This window comes from Podarcis filfolensis, assembly GCF_964270895.1.
Source record: "Podarcis filfolensis genome assembly, chromosome: 13".
Classification (NCBI taxonomy): Eukaryota; Metazoa; Chordata; class Lepidosauria; order Squamata; family Lacertidae; genus Podarcis; species Podarcis filfolensis.
Window position 1 is genome coordinate 10,207,294 of NC_139615.1, and position 21,588 is coordinate 10,228,881.

At 48.5% G+C, this 21,588-nt stretch overlaps 2 protein-coding genes across 4 annotated transcripts in view; one reads left to right on the forward strand and one right to left on the reverse strand.

Annotated features, from left to right (window-relative positions):
• The first annotated feature begins 1,573 nt into the window (after nucleotides 1-1,573).
• On the forward strand, nucleotides 1,574-20,922 carry SUPT16H (SPT16 homolog, facilitates chromatin remodeling subunit). Of its 2 annotated transcripts, none has more exons than XM_083581384.1 (26): nucleotides 1,574-2,338; nucleotides 6,104-6,196; nucleotides 6,299-6,469; nucleotides 6,596-6,748; nucleotides 6,831-6,977; nucleotides 7,716-7,867; nucleotides 8,360-8,532; nucleotides 9,085-9,175; nucleotides 9,283-9,356; nucleotides 9,559-9,671; nucleotides 10,258-10,323; nucleotides 10,731-10,826; nucleotides 11,003-11,118; nucleotides 11,244-11,397; nucleotides 11,705-11,832; nucleotides 12,392-12,527; nucleotides 12,702-12,828; nucleotides 13,119-13,237; nucleotides 14,285-14,410; nucleotides 14,533-14,645; nucleotides 15,177-15,252; nucleotides 16,084-16,253; nucleotides 16,728-16,857; nucleotides 17,345-17,474; nucleotides 18,624-18,704; nucleotides 19,765-20,922. In XM_083581384.1, exons 1-26 carry the CDS (start codon nucleotides 2,273-2,275, stop codon nucleotides 19,923-19,925), a joined length of 3,162 nt encoding a protein of 1,053 aa, XP_083437510.1. In that variant the 5' UTR covers nucleotides 1,574-2,272; the 3' UTR covers nucleotides 19,926-20,922. The 2 variants fall into 2 exon arrangements, with proteins under 2 accessions (XP_083437510.1, XP_083437511.1); XM_083581385.1 differs by having other exon boundaries at nucleotides 1,610-2,338; nucleotides 18,627-18,704.
• RPGRIP1 (RPGR interacting protein 1) overlaps nucleotides 20,911-21,588 on the reverse strand; it is a 40,290-nt gene continuing 39,612 nt past the window's right edge. For both annotated transcript variants that reach the window (XM_083581359.1, XM_083581360.1), the window contains one exon: nucleotides 20,911-21,149. In XM_083581359.1, coding sequence (XP_083437485.1) covers nucleotides 21,034-21,149 — 116 coding nt within the window. In that variant the 3' untranslated portion in view covers nucleotides 20,911-21,033. The remainder of the gene's footprint in view (nucleotides 21,150-21,588) is intronic.

Genomic DNA, 21,588 nt, shown 5'->3' on the forward strand with positions numbered 1-21,588 from the left:
AGGATCTAGGAGTCTTGGTTGACCACAAACTTGACATGAGCCAACAGTGTGACGCGGCAGCTAAAAAAGCCAATGCAATTCTGGGCTGCATCAATAGGAGTATAGCATCTAGATCAAGGGAAGTAATAGTGCCACTGTATTCTGCTCTGGTCAGACCTCACCTGGAGTACTGTGTCCAGTTCTGGGCACCACAGTTCAAGAAGGACACTGACAAACTGGAACGTGTCCAGAGGAGGGCAACCAAAATGGTCAAAGGCCTGGAAACGATGCCTTATGAGGAACGGCTAAGGGAGCTGGGCATGTTTAGCCTGGAGAAGAGGAGGTTAAGGGGTGATATGATAGCCATGTTCAAATATATAAAAGGATGTCACATAGAGGAGGGAGAAAGGTTGTTTTCTGCTGCTCCAGAGAAGCGGACACGGAGCAATGGATCCAAACTACAAGAAAGAAGATTCCACCTAAACATTAGGAAGAACTTCCTGACAGTAAGAGCTGTTCGACAGTGGAATTTGCTGCCAAGGAGTGTGGTGGAGTCTCCTTCTTTGGAGGTCTTTAAGCAGAGGCTTGACAACCATATGTCAGGAGTGCTCTGATGGTGTTTCCTGCTTGGCAGGGGGTTGGACTCGATGGCCCTTGTGGTCTCTTCCAACTCTATGATTCTATGATTCTATGATTCTATGGAATCGCTGTACAACACTTGGAAAGGAGCAACCGTGTAATGAAGGCCACGATGACGTAACTGGAGAGCAAATGAGGTTAACTGGTCGTGTACTATTTGCAATGCTGAGCGCTCTTCACGGTTGTGCTCCTGCGCATGCGCTCTTCCGGCCAAATGGCCAGCTGGTGGGACCTGAAACCCGCGCGGTGATTTGATTGTGTCAAGCTGATCAGAGAGCCACGAAATTGTAGCAAGCCATCTCGCTGTCTGGATATGGAACTTCCGGGTTCACATGAGAGAAGCCATTTTTAAGCAGCACCCCGCGAGAGGAAATGGTAGCCGCTTATAGGAAGCGGTGGACAAATTCCGAATTCGGCCGCAGTCTTAGTTGCGGGACCCAAGAAGCCCAGAACTTATACTGAGTCAGATCTATGGCCCGCATAGCTCTTGCCTTACCTACCTCTCGGCTTGCAAAAGACGGACCCTGCAGTGCAGTCCACTTTTAATATTACAGGTTATTCTAGCCAAAAGGTCACCCATTGTGACACCCCGTAAGATTGCAGCAAAATTAAGTTTTAGCAGCGGCTTCTCTACAGGACCCCAGGTCCAGCATTCGGTCGCTTCATTGGCTTGCAGGGAAACTTGATGGAATTTATAAACTGTTATTTATAATATAATGAATGGATCATCCTGGGTGGTAGGAGCTTGTCTTGGCTTCCGCCTTTTGGCGTTTGTTTGTTTTGGGTGGAGGGGTTGAATAGGGAAGTTGCTGCTGACCCAATCATAGCTACATCAAAATCCTAAAATAATTCATTGCTATCTGTAGGTAGCACGGAAGATTGGGGGAAGTCATATCGACCTCGGAAGTTCAAGCAGATGTGTCACTTTATACTCTTATCTCTAAGGGATCGAGAGGAGCAACGGGGGCGGGGCTTGGGAAAGGCTTACGCGACCTCCGCTACTAAGATAGGGGGGCGGAGGGAGGGAGGGAGCGAGCTGCTCTCTTGGTCACGTGCCCGGTTGGCGCCGGAGGGCGCGAAATCCGCGAAGAACGCTGGCAGAGCTCCCTGAGTGGAGGCAGGCGGGCCCGGCTCACGTGACGCCGTAAAGGCTCGCGCGCTTCTTTGAGGCAGGCGCGCGACGTTGGCTGGGGGCGGGGCTGAAGCGAGGCGCATGCGCGGCTGCCCCACTTTAAAGTGTGGTGGGGGAGGAGCGGGGAGGAAACCCTGTGACGGAGCAATTAGGTCAACGTTGCTGCTGTTACACAGTTTATAGATATAATTTAATTTAAAAAAAAATACAAAACTATTATTAGGTGTAAAACCAATATTCCTTATATTTAGATATGGGCACACAGGTTTTATTTACGACGTCCTATGTTGTTGTTTTTTAATAAGTAAATAAATAAACAAAATAAACAAATAATAACATTAAAGGATACGCTAAATAAGCAACAACAGGAAGTTGCGTCCTGGGTCAAAGGGCCGCGTGAGGGAAGGGGCCGCGGGGGTTGGCCGAGGGAAGCGTTCACTTCCGGGGTCGGGGAGGTCGCGGCGGCGGGGCGCGAGCGTGCGAGGAGGCGGGGCTTGCGGAGGGCGCGGAGGAGCCGCTTCCATGGCGCTGAGTCTGGACCGCGAGGCCTACTACCGCCGCGTCAAGCGCCTCTACAGCAACTGGCAGGTGAGGGCGGCGGGGGTGGGGCGGAGGGAGAGAGCGAGGCGGGCGGGAGGCTGGGCCGACTGAGGGACCCCCCTCACCACCACCACATACCTCGGGTGGGGTGGGGGGATGAAAGGGGGACCGGACCCTCCCCTTGTGCCCCATGGACGCCAAGGAAGCAGGAGGGATGGATTCCTATCTTGCACGCGCTTTTAAGCAAAATAAATAAATAAATAAATAAGGGCGCCGGTATTGCACCTTTGCAAAAGTTCCAATGTGCCCGGTAACGAAAGGGGGCGGGGAGCGAGAAAAAGCTTAAAAATACATATTTGCATTTCCGTTTCCTTCCTCGCCCCGCTTCCTTGGCATCTCATGGTGTGTCCCCCTCCCTCCTTTCCCTTCTACGGTTTGTCAAATGCCATTTCTCTTTAATATTCCCTCACGAGTGGCTCCCCTCCCACCCCCGGTTTGGTCAGGGATAGTGAATGTAAGCATTAAAAAAAATAAAAAATAGGTTGAGGGCAGTACAGGTGTTGTAACACTGTGCTTCTGCTCTGAACTCTCCGTAGGGTTTGCTTTAAGAAGCCGCTTTCTCTCTTAGCGTCCTGAGACTAAGTAGGGGGGCGGGTAATAACACTGATCTCCCTTGCAAGGTGCTTGTAGTGATATAAATAAGGTAATACATGTAAAATGTTTAGTTGAACAGTTGAAAGTGTGGGGGGGCATGCATTATAATTAATTAATTTTGGCTTCCCTTTCAACTATTTCTGGTCCCCTTACAATAGCACAGTGCTCAGAAACGTTGCTTTTGTCCAATTGTGGCTGCTGTCTTTAACTGAGGGAGTGATTTGCCTAGAGACACTAGGTAGTGTCTATCTTACTAATAATCCTCTCACTGTTGCCATAAACCCGTTTTTTAAAAAAATTCCACTTCCTTTTGCTCTGTTGTCACATTTTTGCATTTCTTTTGCAGTCTCCCCTCTCTGTAATGTCCAGTAATTATCTATATCCAGTTAACTTGTACATAATGTAAGATTTCTTGCTCTGCATTGTAAAAGTAGCTTCCATTGTAACTGATAATCCTGTATAGCAGGAGGAATGGAAACTTGTAGCCATCCAAATGTTGGTTCCTAGATCAGCCTCAACTAGTATGGCCAATCATCAAGGATGACGACAGTTGTTGTCCAACAGCGTCTGAAGGGTTGCCGCTTCCCCATCCCAATGTATGGCTTTAGTTGAATGTGCAGTGATCTTACTCAGATTTACGTGCTTGGCAAACCAAATAAAAAAAAGTTAGAAAGGGGGCAGCTGTCCAAAGGGAGAAAAAACTGGCAATCCCATCTGTCATTGCACCAAATATATATTGACTATGTGCAATTTTGGCTTTAGGCGGCATTTCCTGATCATAACTACCCCCCTGTGCATGTGTGTAATGTGAGAGCTTACTATACACGTTTTGCTACTTTTCCAATATGCCATTCTATTGCTGTGTTGCCTGTTAACTCACCATGTGATTGTGTCGTAGTATATGACCGTGCAGATTGCAGCTGTTGTTTTGCTCATCACCTTCTGCTATCCTGATTGTGAGTGTGGTTGGGCAGTGCATGTTAATGGGCCGCTAATCAGCATTAAGCGACTCCATTGAAAATACATTAGTTGCAGGAGGTAGCAGTGTGCGTATTTTCTATCTAGCTCCATGTGACTAGCATGTAACTTGCAAATCGTTTTTGTAACACTGGCAGAAGATACCAAGCTAGTGTTGGAGAATCTCTTGCAGCTGTTCTGGACAAAAATGCAAGAGTGCCCAGGGTGGAGATGCTGCATTTTGACGCAGAATTTGCAACGATAACAGTGTTGAATTTCTTCCTATCCCCCAGTTCCTGTTATTTTACCACTCTCACCATCCTAAAATGAAAAGTAGGATTCGTTGCTTCCAGGACATAGAAATGCCAAACGGGTCCATGTGGGTCAATTTATAGAGTACCCGGAAGAGCACTTCTAGGCTGTTTTGGAGAAATTGCCTGTGCAGCAGGTGAAACCCAATCACAGTGATTGGAAGCTTCACAGGAGAAACACCTTGCAAGTTATCATGTAGGACACAGGTAGCCAAAACTGACTTATGAGCCAGATTTCCTAGTATGATTATCACTATTTGTATGCTGTCTTTCCCAAAAATTGTGCCCAAAGTAGCTTAGCAAGGAGAACAGCAATACGCATCAAGATCAACCATCACAAGAACAATTTCATAGTAACAGGAATAATAAAACAATAGCATAATATCAAATGTAACAATAGTATGGTGCTGGGGCTGTTCTAGAAAGGGGCAGCAAAATATAAGATTGCCCTCCCAACCTGCTGTTGGGGCAACTCAGAAAAGTTGGTAGCAGTAATCAATACTGGGGCCAAGGCAGGGGTTAGTGAATAATCATTTGGGGAGAAAGCAGGAACTTTTGGAGGAAAGGCAATAAGCAGCAGATCAAACAGTGGACGTGGCTTTCAGCTGTACAAAATTCTTTATATGTAGCTCTTAAGCGTAGTTTGTTGGACTAGCCAAATTTGGTATGATGCCAAATTACAGAGAGTGATGGAATCTTTCCAGCTTAAGGGAGAAAGTCTTGACATAGAGCACTATTCCTGCTTGCCTGTTGATGTAGAATTCTTTTATGAGCTGGGAGTACTTGGACATTCCAGCTTCAGATTGCAGATTGTTCCCAGGGATGTTGATCCCAAAAATACTAGTAGCAAGCTTCTCCATTCACTTCCTGTCTTCACCTCCCTCCTGGATGCTGTGTCCTATCTTGGTAGTGGGATTTCTCCCACATTTGATAATTGTGTCTTTTTGAGACAGCGTGTCTAGCTGTTGAAAGCTTTCCTTTTGGTGCCGGGACAAGGAAATTTGGTTCATGGTGCATTTCTTTACCTTTCCCAGAAGCACATTCAGGACCCAAACAGGAAAATGGTGTTACCCCTTATAACAACCCTCCTCAGCTTGGTTCCCTCCAGATGTTTGGAGGTTAGGCTCCCATTATCCTTGACCATTGAGCGTGATGACTGAGGGTGATTGGAGTTGCTGTCTTAAGCATCTGGAGAGCAACAGGTTGGGGAACATTGTGTTATAATTCAATATATAGTTATCATTGGTTCTCCCATTTCTGATGTGCATGCTCTTGCTTATGTGGCCAAAAAGAACTACCCACACACAAGTCTGAGGTTTGTGCTGGCTTGGGCAGCCCTAATGGTTTTCAGAAGTATGAAAAGTGGGGGCAGGGATAGGAGGAGGGGACAAGAATAGCTGGAATCCTGAATGACAGCACTCAATACTGCAATACTTTGTTGCAGGTCCCATTCTCCGAGTTCAGGCGGTAGTCCTTCAGGAAGTGTTCTACTGTGATAAGGCATATGCTTTATTTGGTGTAGCTTCTTTAAGAGATTCACATACGTAATGAAATGACAAAAGCAGAATTACTGGTGACATTTTCCCCAGAGTAGCTGTGGGGGTAGAAAAGGCTGTGCCGAAGAAGTAATGGTGTTTGGTGACTGTTGGGGGAAGGATCTAGGGAAATAACAAGGTGCTAAAGCTGGAAACTGCTCCATTGTCAGAAGACAATGGTCAGCTGTTTCCCATTTTTCTGTCTTGTTTCTTCTTAGGAATTGTAATCTACTACTGTTGTTGGGAGGAGATCAGATCCTTCTCATGTGACAACAGCTGAGAGGCGAAATTCACTTGGGCTGGGTTTAGTACAAATTCGTATGCACAGCACTATATGAGGCTTTGTTCTCTTGCAGAAAGGAGAAGACGAATATGCCACCATTGATGCTATTGTGGTCTCAGTTGGAGTAGATGAAGAGATTGTCTATGCCAAGTCCACTGCCTTGCAGGTGAGCGGGGGTGAGGCGTGCTCCTGCCTCAAAGTGACGTAACTATTAGGCAGAAAAGAAAAGAGTATCTTTGCTCCTCTTGGAATCCCCTTTCCCTTGCAGACATGGCTGTTTGGCTACGAACTCACCGACACGATCATGGTTTTCTGCGAGGACAAGATCCTCTTCATGGCCAGCAAGAAGAAAGTGGAGTTTCTCAAGCAGATTGCAAACAGCAAGAGCAACGAAAGCACCAACGGGGTGCCGGCTATCACATTGCTTGTGCGGGAGAAGGTGAGTGGGCCTGTTTTTAGCCCTGTCCAGAGTTGCAGGTAATATGGAAGGAGGGAGCTTTGGGGCTGAAACGTCTAGAAACTGCTAACACTCCCCCCTGTTTCCTCTTTGTTCTCCCGACTCCAGAATGAAAGCAACAAGGGGAACTTTGACAAGATGATAGAAGCCCTAAAGGGCAGCAAGAATGGCAAACGCATTGGGATCTTTAGCAAGGACAAGTTCCCCGGGGACTTCATGAACAGCTGGAATGATGCTCTAAGCAAGGAAGGCTTTGAGAAGGTGAGGAGCACCAGCTCCGGCTGTGAGTTTAGGAAGGTGGGTTGAATGCTGCTCTTGCTGATCCTCCTCTGACCTGGTGCAGGTGGACATCAGTGCGGTGGTGGCCTACACGATTGCCGTCAAAGAGGATGGGGAGCTAGCCCTGATGCGCAAAGCAGCCGCCATCACTTCAGAGGTCTTCACCAAGTTCTTGAAGGAGCGTGTCATGGAGATAGTAGATGCTGATGAGGTGAGGAAGGAGCCTGGCTATGAGTTTGAAATCTTAGCTTGGGTGTAAGGAGAATGCTGTCTAGGCTGGCATTACATATAGGCCTTGAGTAAAGTGGGGCAGGTAGGCTATTTTACCTAGGCTGGGGATGAGAAACCTGTTGGGAATCCAGAGGTTGTGAACTCCTAAGTTCCCATCAATCCCAGCTAGCATGGCCAGGGGTGATGGGAGTTGTAGTCCAATAACAAATGAGGGGCCACAGGGCCACCATCTCTGACTTTGGCCCATTTTCTCTCTTGGATCAGTGGGTTTTCACAAGCAGTTTGGCCTCTGGCTAACAGGCCTATTTGCTGCTTTCTCCTCCTGCATACTGGGCAGTTTGACACCAACACATTCTCCCTGTCTCTCCTGGTCCATTTAATATGGGACTCATTGCTAGGATAGCAATGCTGCCTTGGGAGAAGAGAGAAAGTTGAGGTATATGGGCTGTGTGTGCATGCTCTCTTTGTGTCAGTGGAAATAAATATTTAAGGGTCAGAGAAGAGAGATCCGCTGCAGAAACCACATTGCTATGGTGCCCTAGGCGCATGCCCCTCTTCAGCAAAAGAATTGGGAAAACTGGCGTGTTGGTCTTGCGATGGCTGTGTATGTGTGTCAACCCTCTGGGGTTATAATTCTCCTTTAGGCACTTGAGCCCCTACCCCCCCCCCAAATCCTCAAGTCTCTACTGACCTCTGAATCCTCTCTGTCCTCCGGCAGAAAGTGCGGCACAGCAAGTTGGCAGAGTCTGTAGAGAAGGCCATCGAGGAGAAAAAATACCTGTCCGGAGCTGATCCCTCCACTGTGGAAATGTGCTACCCTCCCATTATCCAGAGTGGAGGAAATTACAACCTCAAGTTTAGCGTTGTCAGGTAGGCAAATTTCCATGGGGGTAGTGCAGACTGTTTTCAGATCGCCAAGGGAAAATGTTTCCCGGTTTGTAATTCATGCACTTCCTGAATGAGCGGGCACTCTTAGTTAGTTACTAATGGTTTGATTTTATTGTACTGGTTTCCATTCAAATGCAGCTTACTTAGGATTGTATCCTAAAACCTCTGGTCATGCAGCCTCCTTTCATTTGGCATTTTTATGATAATATATATTAAGAAACAGGACAGTAGAGAATGATGAAACTTAATAGATTCCAGTTTGCCACTCTATATCTCTTTCAGTACATTTTTATCCCATCATCCTCCAGGAAGCTCAGAGCAGCATATGTGGATCTTTTTTCCTAATTAAATAAAGGATGAGATTTGTTGGAGGCAAAAGTTCTGCATGGGAGTGCCAATTGTTTGTGTTTGAAGCTGCCTGTGTGTGGCTTGCCAGTTGGCCTCTCCATATAGCTATCTGCTCTTTGTCCCCAGTGAGAAGGGCTACATGCATTTTGGTACCGTCACTTGTGCCATGGGCATCCGCTACAAATCCTACTGCTCCAACCTGGTACGCACACTCATGGTTGACCCGCCCCAGGACACCCAGGACAACTACACCTTCCTGCTGCAGTTGCAGGAGGAGATGCTCAAAGAACTGCGGCACGGTGAGTGGCAGAAATGGGGTGCTTGGGCGTGAAGGGATGCGGGTGGCACTGTGGTCTAAACCACTGAGCCTCTTGGGCTTGCCGATAAGAAGGTCGGTGGTTCGAATCCCCGAGAAGGAGTGAGCTCCTGTTGCTCTGTCCCAGCTTGTGCATGTCAGTTTGAAAGCATGTCAGTGCAAGTAGATAAACAGGTACCGCTGCAGCGGGAAGGTAAAAGTAAACTGTGTTTCCATGTGCTCTGGTTTCCATCACTGTGCTCCATTGTGCCAGAAGTGGTTTAGTCATGCTGGCCACATGAATCAAAAGCTGTCTGTGGACAAACGCTGGCTCCCTCGGCCTGAAAGCGAGATGAGCGCCACAACCCCATAGTTGCCTTTGACTAGACTTAACCATCCAGGGGTCCTTTACCTTTTTACTGTTTGGGTGTGAGTGATGGTTGGAGTAGGCTGGGGCAGGGCAGGGGGCAAAACCTGTTGAAGCATTTATTTTTCAAGTAGGACCCAGCTTGCTCTTTCCCTCCTTAACTTCCTCCTCCCTCTCTGCTTATCCTAGGTGTAAAGCTGTGTGAGGTCTACGCTGCTGTCATGGATATGGTGAAGAAGCAAAAGCCAGAGCTCTTGAGCAAAATCACCAAGAACTTGGGGTAAAAAAAGGCTCTCCGTTGGAACAGAGGCATCCTTCCTGCCAGTTTACAGGCTCATGAGTGGTTTGGTTGGAGGGTTCAGTGTTTTCCCTGCTCTTCTTTCCCAGGTTTGCCATGGGCATCGAGTTCAGAGAGAGTTCGCTCGTGATCAATAGCAAAAACCAGTATCGGCTCAAAAAAGGTGAGAACATCCCTCCTCCCGACTTAAAAAGAAAGGATTGTAGAGCAGGAACACAGCGGCAAGGATGCCCTGCTTAATTAGTTCATTAGTATCTATACTGTCCAGAGTTCATTTACGTTTTGGAAGTGAGTAGCTCAGTTCTGCTCATGAAAAGATTTGCGGAGGCTCGCTCTCCTCTGAAGCTGTGTTCTGTCTGATGCAGGAATGGTTTTCAGCCTCAACGTAGGGTTCTCAGACCTCACCAACAAAGAAGGAAAGAAGCCGGAGGAGAAAACGTACGCATTGTTCATCGGGGACACGGTGCTGGTGGAAGAGGTACGAGGGGCACGAAGAAGGAAGGGGAGGTGGGAAGAACGTGAGTCATGGTGGAAAGACCACAGTGGACAAGAGGGAGCAAGACCTTCAGAAAGTGTGACGTCTCATCCAGGGAGATGACGCCTCCTATATTCAGTTCTGTTTCTGCCTTTGAAAAGAAGCCATTGTCTCTTCAATGCTCTCAGTAGGCCTGCACTGTGAGAGCATTATCAGCAACCCCACCCAACCCCCTTTCCGTTCATTCTTCTCCCAGACTTTGCTCTTTCCTAGTTCCCTGCACTCTTGCTTAGCTGAGAAAGGAAGTTGCATAGGGGCTGGTCACACCTTCCTCAGCTACAAACAAAGAGTCCATGGAGTCCTGCCAGACATACATAGCTTGGGACATCCTGTCTCATTTGCCCCCTGTTCATTCCCAGAGTTCCAGCTGACTTGCTCTGTTTCTCCTCGCACTATGCGCCCCATCTGCAGGTGACCAATATTTAGATTCTAAGCCCCTGAGTACACCTCCCTCACCTAAACATCCAGGATGGCGGGGAGCTCTATGCTCACATCGTCTGTGATGATACTGTTGTTGTTCCTCCTCCAGGATGGTCCTGCTACTCTCCTGACTTCTGTCAAGAAGAAGGTCAAGAATGTCAGTATTTTACTCAAGGTAAGTCCTGGGGCAAGTCTTAGGCACTTGACGTGTGCTTTTCTCTGTGGTATGGTCAGGAAAAAGCATGATACTTTTGAAAAACTTGTGATGAGAGCAGGAGTAGAGTTGTTACCTATTGGTATTTTGAAGTCCTGATAAGTTCTCTTAAGCTTCTAACCCTCATTGTTGAGGACGTGGTTTTGTTTTGAGCATGAAAATAACATGTAGGCAATTTAGAACAAAAAGAGGTGCCCAGTGTTGTAATTTCTTCTTGTTTTTAACTGCTAAATAAAACATTTTGAAGGAAATTTATGAACAAGCATATTGTGGATTAAGTTTGGGAACGAAAGCCTAGCTTGAGGAAGGCAAAACAAGTGTATGTGTTTATGTGGGTATAGTTTCTAAGTTCTGCTTTTTTATTCTAGAAAGAGGATGAAGAGGAGGAGGAGGAAGAAGACGATACGGAGGGAATACTGCTTGGCCGTGGTTCCAGGGCAGCTCTGCTGCCAGAAAGAACTCGGGTATAGAAGGCTTGAGTGGATGGGTGCGGGGTGAGGTTAAGTATTCAAGGGCTGAGAAAAGGTCTTCAGGGTGCCTCAAGGAGGGAAGCTGCCTGTGTTCAGCTTGAAGAGGGGGGTGTCTGGCAAATGGTATGTGGGCAAATAATAGACTTGCTGTCTTCCTTCCTCCGGTCCAGAATGAACTGACAGCTGAGGAGAAACGTCGGGCACACCAGAAGGAGCTGGCTGCCCAGCTAAACGAAGAAGCCCGGAGGAGGCTGACGGAACAAAAGGGGGAGCAGCAGATCCAGAAGTGAGTAGAAGCGATGCGGGCTTCCGTTGCTTGTAAAGTGGCTACCTTCTGGCAAGGTCAGGAGTAGCTGCCTAGAAGCCCCCGCTGCTTGGGTCAGGTTTCTTCACCTTTCTGGTCCCTTGCAGGGCTCGTAAGTCGAACGTCTCCTACAAAAACCCGTCTCTGATGCCAAAGGAGCCTCACATCCGGGAGATGAAGATCTACATTGACAAGAAGTACGAGACTGTCATCATGCCTGTCTTTGGCATCGCCACCCCTTTCCACATTGCCACCATCAAGGTACGGCAGCTGCAGCAACTGGGGGCCTCGATGCCTGCTGCGTCTTGGGATAAATGCCGGTCGCCAGCTCAACAGTTGAGTTGGGTGACGGAATGGCTTTGAAATGGGGATTAGCAGCCAACGAAACCTTCCCCAAAGAAAATGCACTGGCACTCTTCTTCGCAAAGTTGTCGTTGCAACTCTGATTTGTGTGTAGAAAAGGCGCTCGGGGCAGGGACAGGAGTGGGCTTTGCATGGCGGGGGTATACATATGTGAAAGGCGATTCTCAAATCAATAAACAATTAAACCCCCTCCCCTTCCTTACAGAACATCAGTATGTCAGTGGAGGGCGACTACACCTACCTGAGAATCAACTTCTACTGCCCGGGCAGTGCTTTGGGTCGCAACGAAGGCAACATCTTCCCCAACCCAGAAGCCACCTTTGTGAAAGAAATGTGAGTCGCTCTTGCATAGTCCGCACCAACCGCAGGGTCTGGTCAAGAAGCCTCATTGCCCTGCGAGCCCCACACCTCTTTATGAGTCACCTCTTGCATTTTTGCGAGGCTTGAGATTTGGTGTCTGTACGTCTTGCTCTGCAGATTCATCGCTGTGGGTCTGGGGAGCACGCCCAGTGGCTCATCCCATTTATGCAATGGAGGTCAATGACCTTCCTTTTCCTTTAGCTTTGCCTGATGAGCATGATGCATTTCAGCTGTCAGAGCACCTGATTTGCCTACACAGGGTTCCAGGCTCGATGCTGGTATATCTAGGTAGGGTCTGAAACGGCTGCTTGTCAGTGAGCCAGGTGGGCCTGTGGTCTGATTCTGTATAAGGCTGCCTCCTAAACCGCATCTAAAAGGCCTCAGTAGAGTTTTGTATTTTTCAGTCCCGTCATTCTTTCTGCCCTTCCAGTAGCAGGTTCTGGGTGAGTCTTCTCAAAGCTCCCCCTCTATCCAAAAGGAACTGGGCCTGCGTGTTGTAGCCACACAACTCTGCTCTTCTTCCCCCTCCCAGAACATATCGGGCATCCAATATAAAAACACCTGGGGAGCAGATGGTGCCAGCTCTCAACCTCCAGAACGCCTTCCGCATCATCAAGGAGGTTCAGAAGCGCTACAAAACCCGTGAGGCTGAGGAGAAGGAGAAGGAGGTGAGGCACAGAGGAGCTTCCTTGCACACCTTTCCGAAGAATTGTTGAGAAACTGCAGTGATGGAAAGGACCCCTTGGGTTGGGGAGATGGCTCTTGGGGAGGGCGAGGGTGGAGTTGGTGGAGCTCTGTGGGAATTCCGCCCTGACATGGCTGTTTGTTTTCTGTTTCCCCAGGGAATTGTCAAGCAAGACTCTCTAGTGATCAACCTAAACCGCAGCAATCCCAAGCTGAAGGACCTTTACATCCGCCCCAACATCGCCCAGAAAAGGATGCAGGGGTCTCTGGAGGCCCACGTAAATGGTACAGAAGTCTGTGGGATGCCTAGAACTGCCTTTTGGAGGCAGACAAGTGTTCATACCCTTGAGGCCAGGAGGAGTTCATTGAGAGGACCTCTTTTGTAAGGGATTTTGGCCAAACTCTCACAAATGATCCCATACCTAGGTTCATTCCAGCTCTACCCATCGGCTTCTTTCACATCCGCTTGTGCTGGGGGTGGGCGGGCGGTAATTAGCACCCACCATGCCAGCAACTCCAGCCCAACCATCAGCTGGAAGCAAGTGGCTTCCTTCTCTGACACGCCTTCTTTGCAGGTTTCCGCTTCACCTCGGTGCGTGGGGACAAAGTGGACATTCTGTACAACAACATCAAGCATGCCGTGTTTCAGCCCTGCGATGGGGAGATGATCATTGTGCTACACTTTCACCTCAAGGTAGCTATCCAGCTTAAAAGGGACGCGGGTGGTGCTGTGGTCTAAACCACAGAGCCTCTTGGGCTCACCGATCAGAAGGTTGGCGGTTTGAATCCCTGTGACGGGGTGAGCTCCCGTTGCTCTGTCCCAGCTCATGCCAACCTAACAGTTCGAAAGCACGCCACTGCAAGTAGATAAATAGGCACTGCTGCAGCGGAAAGGTAAACAGTGTTTCCGTGCGATCTGGTTTCCGTCACGGTGTTCCGTTGCACCAGAAGTGGTTTAGTCATGCTGGCCACATGACCCAGAAAGCTGTCTGTGGACAAACGCCGGCTCCCTTGGCCTGAAAGCGAGATGAGCGCCGCAACCCCATAGTCGCCTTTGACTGGACCTAACCGTCCAGGGGTCCTTTACCTTTACCTGCTATCCAGCTTAAGTTAGGAGGACGTAAGAGGCGTTATTATACCAGGCTGTTGTGGATCATCCCCCATCAATGTCTTACTCGAAGCAAAGGTGCAGGTCTCCTTCCTTGCTCCTAGAATTTGGATTCGCTGCAGAATTGCTTTCCCCCAGAAAACCTGTGTCCTTGTAAAAAGAAGCTTGGAAATAAGCTTGTAGTAGGTGTCGCTTGCTTTGATGAAGTCATAGCTAATTAAAACTTTTGTTATTTGGGATGGGGGTGTAAGAAGGAAGAGAGAAGAGTGACTGCTTCTGACATAGCTCAGTTGGTAGAGCAGGAGACTCTCAGGGTCATGGGTTCAAGCTCTGTGTTGGACAAAAAACTCCTGCACTGCAGGGGGTTGGACTTAGATGACCCTTGTGGTCCCTTTCAACTCTGCAATTCTTTAATTTTCTGATTTTTAAAATTCTCCCCCCCAAGTCAGTATAAGCATAATAAAGTGTGAAAAATAACTGCCCCAGAAATGCAAACTTATCCCTTATGCTGGCCTTAGCTTTTAATTGGTGCAAAACCTATGTGGCCCTTGCAACAGCATTCCGCTTATTTGCTGGTGGCGCGCACAAATGTGCCGGCCCTGCTTAACTCCGTTCTCTCTCCCTGCACCCCAGAATGCCATCATGTTTGGCAAGAAGCGCCACACCGATGTGCAGTTTTATACGGAGGTGGGCGAGATCACCACCGACCTGGGCAAGCACCAGCACATGCACGACCGCGACGACCTCTATGCCGAGCAGGTGAGAGAGGGGGCTGCTTGTGGCCCTGTTCCGGGGAAGGGGGGAGCAGGGGCGGAAATCAGATCCCGGCAGAGCTACCTCTGGGCTGCGTGGCCGATCCCGATTGATCCTGTTTGGCACAGATGGAGCGTGAGATGAGACACAAGCTGAAAACGGCATTCAAGAATTTCATTGAGAAGGTGGAGTCTCTGACCAAGGAGGAACTGGAATTTGAGGTGCCCTTCCGGGAGCTGGGGTAAGGACCCCTGTGACAGGGCAACTTCTGTTTTGCAGGACAATAAAACACGTATAGTTTGAGCCGAACTTCCAGGATTCTTCTGAGTAGGAGAGGGGATGGCTGGGGATCAGGGGACGAATTACACGAGGAGAAAATACACAGGGGGCAAGGAATTGTGCCATTGGAATATCCAGCTTACGTAAATGGACTATAGAGTGCATGCATACACGCAGTCTATTTCCACCATACCTTTTGCCTCAGGGAACCAGGAAAGCACTATGGCTAGGAATAGGAACTAGTGGTGGCGAGGAGGAAATGCACCACATTTGTGAATTTTCCTAACTTCTAAATCAGGCAGCAGAAGCTGCTGGGGGCATATTTTGTCCCTGAGGAACTCCACGCCCTCATATTCTGACTTCGCAGACACTCAAGGCCTTACTTGAACGGGCGGCTTGGTTGCAAACGTTGAGATAATTGGCAGTTTCTCCTGCACTAGCTGCTTCACACTCTTCTTCTCTCTCTCCCCCAATCCCCAATTCGTTGCGGCAGGTTCAACGGCGCCCCCTACAGAAGCACTTGCCTGCTCCAACCAACCAGCAGCGCCCTGGTGAATTGCACTGAGTGGGTGAGTATGAGCTTGTGTTTGACTGGGGAGAGCACAAGTTGAACACCTGGCGGAGGAATATCCTCAGCTTTCTCTCGACCACAGAGTCCTTTTAAAATGAAAACTCTAATTACCAGAAATTGGCATGATTTTGACCCTCTTGCATGAGACTGAAACGGATCTAGGAAATCAAAATGGTTACAGGCTCAGCTGTTTTTCATTTTTGTTGTCCAGGCATTTGGGTAGTACCTGTGACTGGGTGTTTGTATTCTGACTTTTTAAAAACAGGCTTAGATATCTTTAACATCTTAACTTTGGTTGTAAGTCACTTTGGGGCTTTTCATAGTGGGAAGCAATATATAAATGTAATAAACTTATGAAGAAACCATGAGCCTTAAGATTGGTCTTCGTTGGAGGGTATGTTGGCCTACTAACGAAAGTCTGGCAAGGAGATCCCTCTTTTACGCAGACATTATTTTGTGCTCTCAGTACAGTGGTACCTCTAGCTGCACACATCTCTGGATACATATCCTTCAGGCTACGCATGCGGCAAACCCGGAAGTAACGGAAAGGTTTCCGCTGCGCGCGCATGCGCAAAACAGGCGCCTCTGGATGTGAATGTTTCAGAGTAAGAACGGACCCCCGGAATTAAATTTGTATCCAGAGGTACCACTGTAGTGATATTTGCTTACTGTTCTTCATGGTCTGTTGAGATCAGAACAGCACTGGAGGTTCAAGAACAGAAATTTAAGGTGGTTGTGGATTGAGCTGCCTCACCCCAGCACACTTCTGTCCCTCTGAATTATTTGGAGATTTTAGACAGCTAATACTTCCTCTCTGTTCTGCCTCCAGCCTCCATTTGTGGTGACACTGGATGAGGTGGAGCTGATACATTTTGAGCGTGTGCAGTTCCACCTGAAGAACTTTGACATGGTCATCGTCTACAAAGACTACAGCAAAAAGGTCACAATGATCAACGCTATTCCTGTGGCTTCACTCGACCCCATCAAGGAGTGGCTCAAGTGAGTGGCCCGGGGGGGTAGGGTTAGGGGTTGGGAATGTTCTTGGATCACCCTGCTGGCAGCATTCCTGTGTTAGGTTATTGCTGGAAGGCCCCTCGGAATTGCTTTCTGCTACCTCCTGTCTCATCACAGCCCCAAAAAGTGCTCAAAAGAGACAGTGCTAGCAGCTGCAGATTAGAACATGTCCATTTTTTACCTCTGCAAAAGTAGTTGGGTCAGGAGTCCTCTATGAAGACTGCATTGCCTCTTCAAGCAATGCAGAATGGAACTGCAGATATCCTCCCCCTCCCCCACTTGCCATAATTGAAAAGCTATGGGAGAATATTTACTCCACCCTCATGTCAACTAGCTTTGGAAGCAAGTTACGGGAGTAGCTACAAGAGCGAGTTAGTGCTATTTTGAAATGTGGATGTGAGCCCACCTTTCTGTTGACTCTGTGCATTCATCTCTTCCCTCCCTCTCCACCCACATCAGCTCTTGTGACATTAAGTACACAGAAGGAGTGCAATCCCTTAACTGGACCAAAATCATGAAAACTATTGTGGACGACCCAGAAGGCTTCTTTGAGCAAGGGGGCTGGTCATTCCTCGAGCCCGAAGGAGAGGTATGTTGAGCAGGCACGTACAGGGGCAGACGGAAAACAGGGAACAAGACCTCATCTTTAGCTGTTAGGTTGTTACCTTTTCTCGAAAGGCTGAATGGGTTTGTACAAGAGTTGGGGATTTTTGGAAATTCCTGCTCAGAAGCTGGTGCAACAGGAAACGGGTGTCGGGATAAAGAATTCTGCATTAGCCCAACTTTTGCATCCCCACGAAAAACGAAAGCAGCCCTAATGCAGGGGAAGGACCGTAGCTCCATGGTAGAACATCTACTCTGCAGGCGGAAGGTCCCTGTTTTGATCCCTGGAATCTCCAGGTAGGGCTGAAACACCTCTGATACCTGGGAGACCCACTGCTGCTGAGGGTGGACAGTGCTGAGTTGGATGGACCAACAAACTTGACTTCATATTCCTATCCAAAACTTTCTGTTAGCGGAATGGAACTCATGGGATTCCAGCAATGTAGTTAAGACTCTTCTTCCTTCTCCCGCAGGGAAGTGATGCTGAGGCCGGGGAGTCAGAATCTGAGATCGAGGATGAGACCTTCAACCCTTCTGAGGAAGAGTATGAAGATGAGGAGGAGGACAGCGATGAGGACTATTCTTCTGAGGCAGAGGACTCTGGTGAGGGGAAACAGCCAGCCACAGGCCCAATGAGAGCGGCCCTCGCTTCCCCTTGGGTCTTGGTTTTTCAGCACACTCAGTACACACACACAAGCACCCTGTACTCAGGATGTTCCTGGGCTGTTTTCTTCCAGCACTTCGACTCCCTACCTGTGTGTGGATGCACATTTCACTGTTCCTCTTGCTCTTTAAACATGTTCTGCTCAAGCACCCATATCCAGCAACCTTTTCTGCACAGCCAGTTCTCCCGATCCACATTGTGTGGGCCATCCTTCCTTTCCGAGGGAAGTCACTCATCTTTGCTTTCTTCATTTTTATAAAAGCAGTAGCATCACCATTTCCTTTTAAAACCTTGGGAGCTGGTCACTGATGGAGGACTGTGTGTGTATGTGTCCCACACACACCAGCATGACCTGAATAGAAACTTAGAGAAAGCTGCTTGGGTTGCGATCCAGTTGTGTGGCATAATATGTCCTAGATGCTGTTGCAGCATCAAAAAGGGCTCTGTGCCCTGCCTTGCCTGCCTCCCTTTCCCTGCATTGTTCATGGTTTTGTAGCATAACAAAAGTTTCACATTATTGCTCAGAAAGTTGACCCGGGGTGTCGTAGTGTATGAAAACATTTTGATCAGTGATGTGCTGAAACAGGGGCACCGACTGCAGATCCAGCTTCAGAAATCTTCTCATGGGAGAGCTATTTAGTCCTTCCCTTGTGAAATGTCTTGAAATAGTATCTCTGTTCTTTGACTCTTATGCAACATGTGCCAACACACTCTAACTCCCAAAGTCTTTGGAAACTCATAGAACCGGAGCTGTTCTAAGGCTGCAAACCTAACCGCAGGTACACAGAGCAAATCCCATTGATCCCAGTGAGTCTTACATCTGAGTAAAGAGGCATCCTACTGTACTGTAAATTAGTCGAACACTCATGCCTGACGTGGTACCAAAGTCCCCGTTGATCTTTAAGTGGGAGCTAAGTGGCGCTAACTTGGTCTGTTTTCATCCTATTATCACTGGAGAACCTGAAATCAAAGACAGAGCCTGGCAAAACCTGGGGGACTGCAGGTTGCTCCCCTATCAGGGTCTCCATCGTCACCCCACTTCCTCCTTGGCTGCACAGCAACTAATTCTGAGCCCCTCCCACTTTCAGCAGATTACTCCAAGGAGTCCATGGGCAGCGAGGAGGAGAGCGGGAAAGATTGGGACGAGCTGGAGGAAGAAGCGCGGAAAGGTGAGAGAACCTTTGCTCAGCCCAACTTGATGCAGAGGTGGGCGGCTTCTGGACTCGCTGCTTTGATCATTTGTAAGGCTGTTCGCAGGAGCAACAATGGGTCCCAGGGTAGGACCTGGAGGTGCATGAGGGCTGCTTCCTTGGTTCTAGCCAACGTCTGGATGGCTGCCTGCCTGAGAGGAATATGTATGCCACCTTTGGTTCCACAAAGGAAGAAACAAAAAGGCAGGATATATCCCCAGTTCGTGGGGAATCTGCCACAAGGGAAGCTGCTGTTGCACCCAGGACCTGAATGCAGGCTTCTCGCCAGCACCTGCTTGACCACTACACATTTTAAAAAATACTTTTGGGAGCTGTATCAGGGATTGGAAGCCAGTGCTTCTCCAGATGTGTTGGACTCCCACAGCCACAATGGCTAGTGTTCAGGGTTGATGGGAGTTTGTAGTACACCACCATTCTGAGGGCTGTAAGGGTGTAGTCCTCTAAAGGTCCAACTGTGCTGGCTGCCAGTTAGTTTCTGGGCCCAATTCAGTGTGCTGGTCTTGACCTATAAACACTTTAGGACTGCCTCTCTCCATATGAACCAACCCTGATCCCAAGATCATCCTCTGAAGCCCTTCTTCATGCACCTCCTTCATGAAAGGTCCAGAGGAAAGGTCCAAGAACAGGCCTTTTCTGCAACAGCTCCCCATTTGTGGAATGTTCTCCCCGGACAGATTCGCCTGCCACCTTTGCTATATACCTTTAGGTGCCTGGTGAAAACGTTCCTCTTTAACCATGCCTTTGGCTGATTGACATCCGATGCCCCTTTAAATGTGTTGTGTGGGTTATTGGTTTGTTGCTTTTACTGTGCATTTTGTGATTTTTTTAATAAGTTGTGATCTGTGGATGAATGGCGGCATACAGATTCAGTAAATTAGTAAAAGTGCTTAGCCTCGCACAGCAAGTATCTCATAATATATGTACCCAACCATGAGAAATAGCCATGAGTTGACTACAGGAATGTAGGTATCTTCTTTTCCTACCACCACTGAGTCCTGTCCTTTGCGTCTCTCTGCAGCTGACCGCGAGAGCCGATACGAGGAGGAAGAGGAACGAAGCCGCACCATCAGCCGGAAGAGGAAGGTCCCGTCGTCGTCCCAGAGTTCGAGGCACCACCGCAGCTCCCACAGTCGCAGCCCCGGCCGAAGCTCAGGCCCCTCCAAGAAGAAGAGGAAGTAAACCACAAGCCCTTCCCACCCGCCAATCTTTAGGGGGTTTGGGCTTTCAAGGCCTCATCCAGCAGCCAACGTTTAGGGCACGAGGGGCGGCCAGCCAGCCCCTCCCCACAAACTTCTCCCCTCTTTCCCTCACGCACCCTCACCCCTTTTTTCTGTTTCTCTGGGGAGTATTTTGCTTTTGTTCCTTGAGTCTCTCTTTTTTCCTCTCTGACCATTTGTACGGACCAATCAGCTGCGAGGGAATGCCAGGCCCTGCGGTTACGTCAACCACGGATGCAAACTCTGCCGAGGAGGAAAGGTGTGTGGGGGGGGGAGGCTCAGGAATCTGGTGTCCGTGATCTGCTGTTCCCACCTACCCTTTTCTGTCACCTGCCCTTGGCCTCTCCATTCCCACTTACATCTCTTCCCTAACTCGGTGTCTATGTTCTCGGACGGATTGGGGGCAGGGAGGCGCAGGTTGCCCTGAGATCTACTCCAGAACCAGAGCATGTACTTCAGCAAAATGAACTGTGCAACTTTTTGTGGTATTTTGTGCTGGGGCAAGGGTGGTTGCGTCCCATGTTTTTGAAGCAGACCCCCCCGGGTGGTAGAGGAATCCCACCTTGGAACAGTGACACAGAAGAGGGCAAGAGTTTTTGAACAGGTGGGAGACCAGGGGAACGCAACTGAACGACAAAGGTTCTTGCTTTCTCGTCTCTTTTTTAAAAAAGACAAAAACGTCAGGCACTGTCTGTATTTATCTGTTTCCTTGGCTGCAGAGTCTGGTCTCCAGTGAGCAAGTGTTTTAGGGACAAGGGGTAGGGGGTTGAATGCTTTGTCTGCCCTCTGCCTCCCTTCTCTCCTGTGGGGAAGGGAGGGAGTCAATGATCCACCCATGGGAGGGCAGGGAAAGGCTCAAAATTCCTTTCTCCCCAACCCCCTCCATCCCGTAGCAGTTAGCACTCTCGGTATTTTTGACTTTGGAAAAAAACTGATCAATAAAAATGTTTTTTTAAGTATTTGGAAAGTTTATTCGTTGGCTTCGTCCTTGTCTTCTGTCAAACGCCCCAAAGCATCTTTTCGGTCATGGAATCCTGTTAAGTTTCTGTAGTCTTCACCCGTTCAGCTTATCATTCCTCACTGCTCTTCCTTTTGCCTGCCCAGTAAATGGCTCTCAGGGCAGAAGCTGCTTCCATGGACACTTTCAGCTTCCCAATGTTGGCGTCGGGATCAAAAGGACTGATAACTAGAATGACAAGGTTAAAATAGTTTTTTGTGTGCAAGAGATGTGGGACCAAGTCTGTTATTACTGAAGAAAGCACGAGAGTCTCAGTCTTCATTTACAAGGACTAAGGTTCTAGCACCCACTCCTATTATGGGTGCATGAGGGAACCTGCAAATGCTGGTGAATTTGAATTTTATTATTACGGTCACAGACCTGTTCCGGCTCACTTACAATATCAGGAAAATCATAAAACACAACAGGAATACATTGAATTCCAATTGGGTATAACAGAGATAATACAGATATAGCGGCAGTTAAAAATATACAGTGGTACCTCGGGTTACAGACGCTTCAGGTTACAGACGCTTCAGGTTACAGACTCCGCTAACCCAGAAATAGTACCTTGGGTAAAGAACTTTGCTTCAGGATGAGAACAGAAATCATGCTCTGGCAGTGCGGC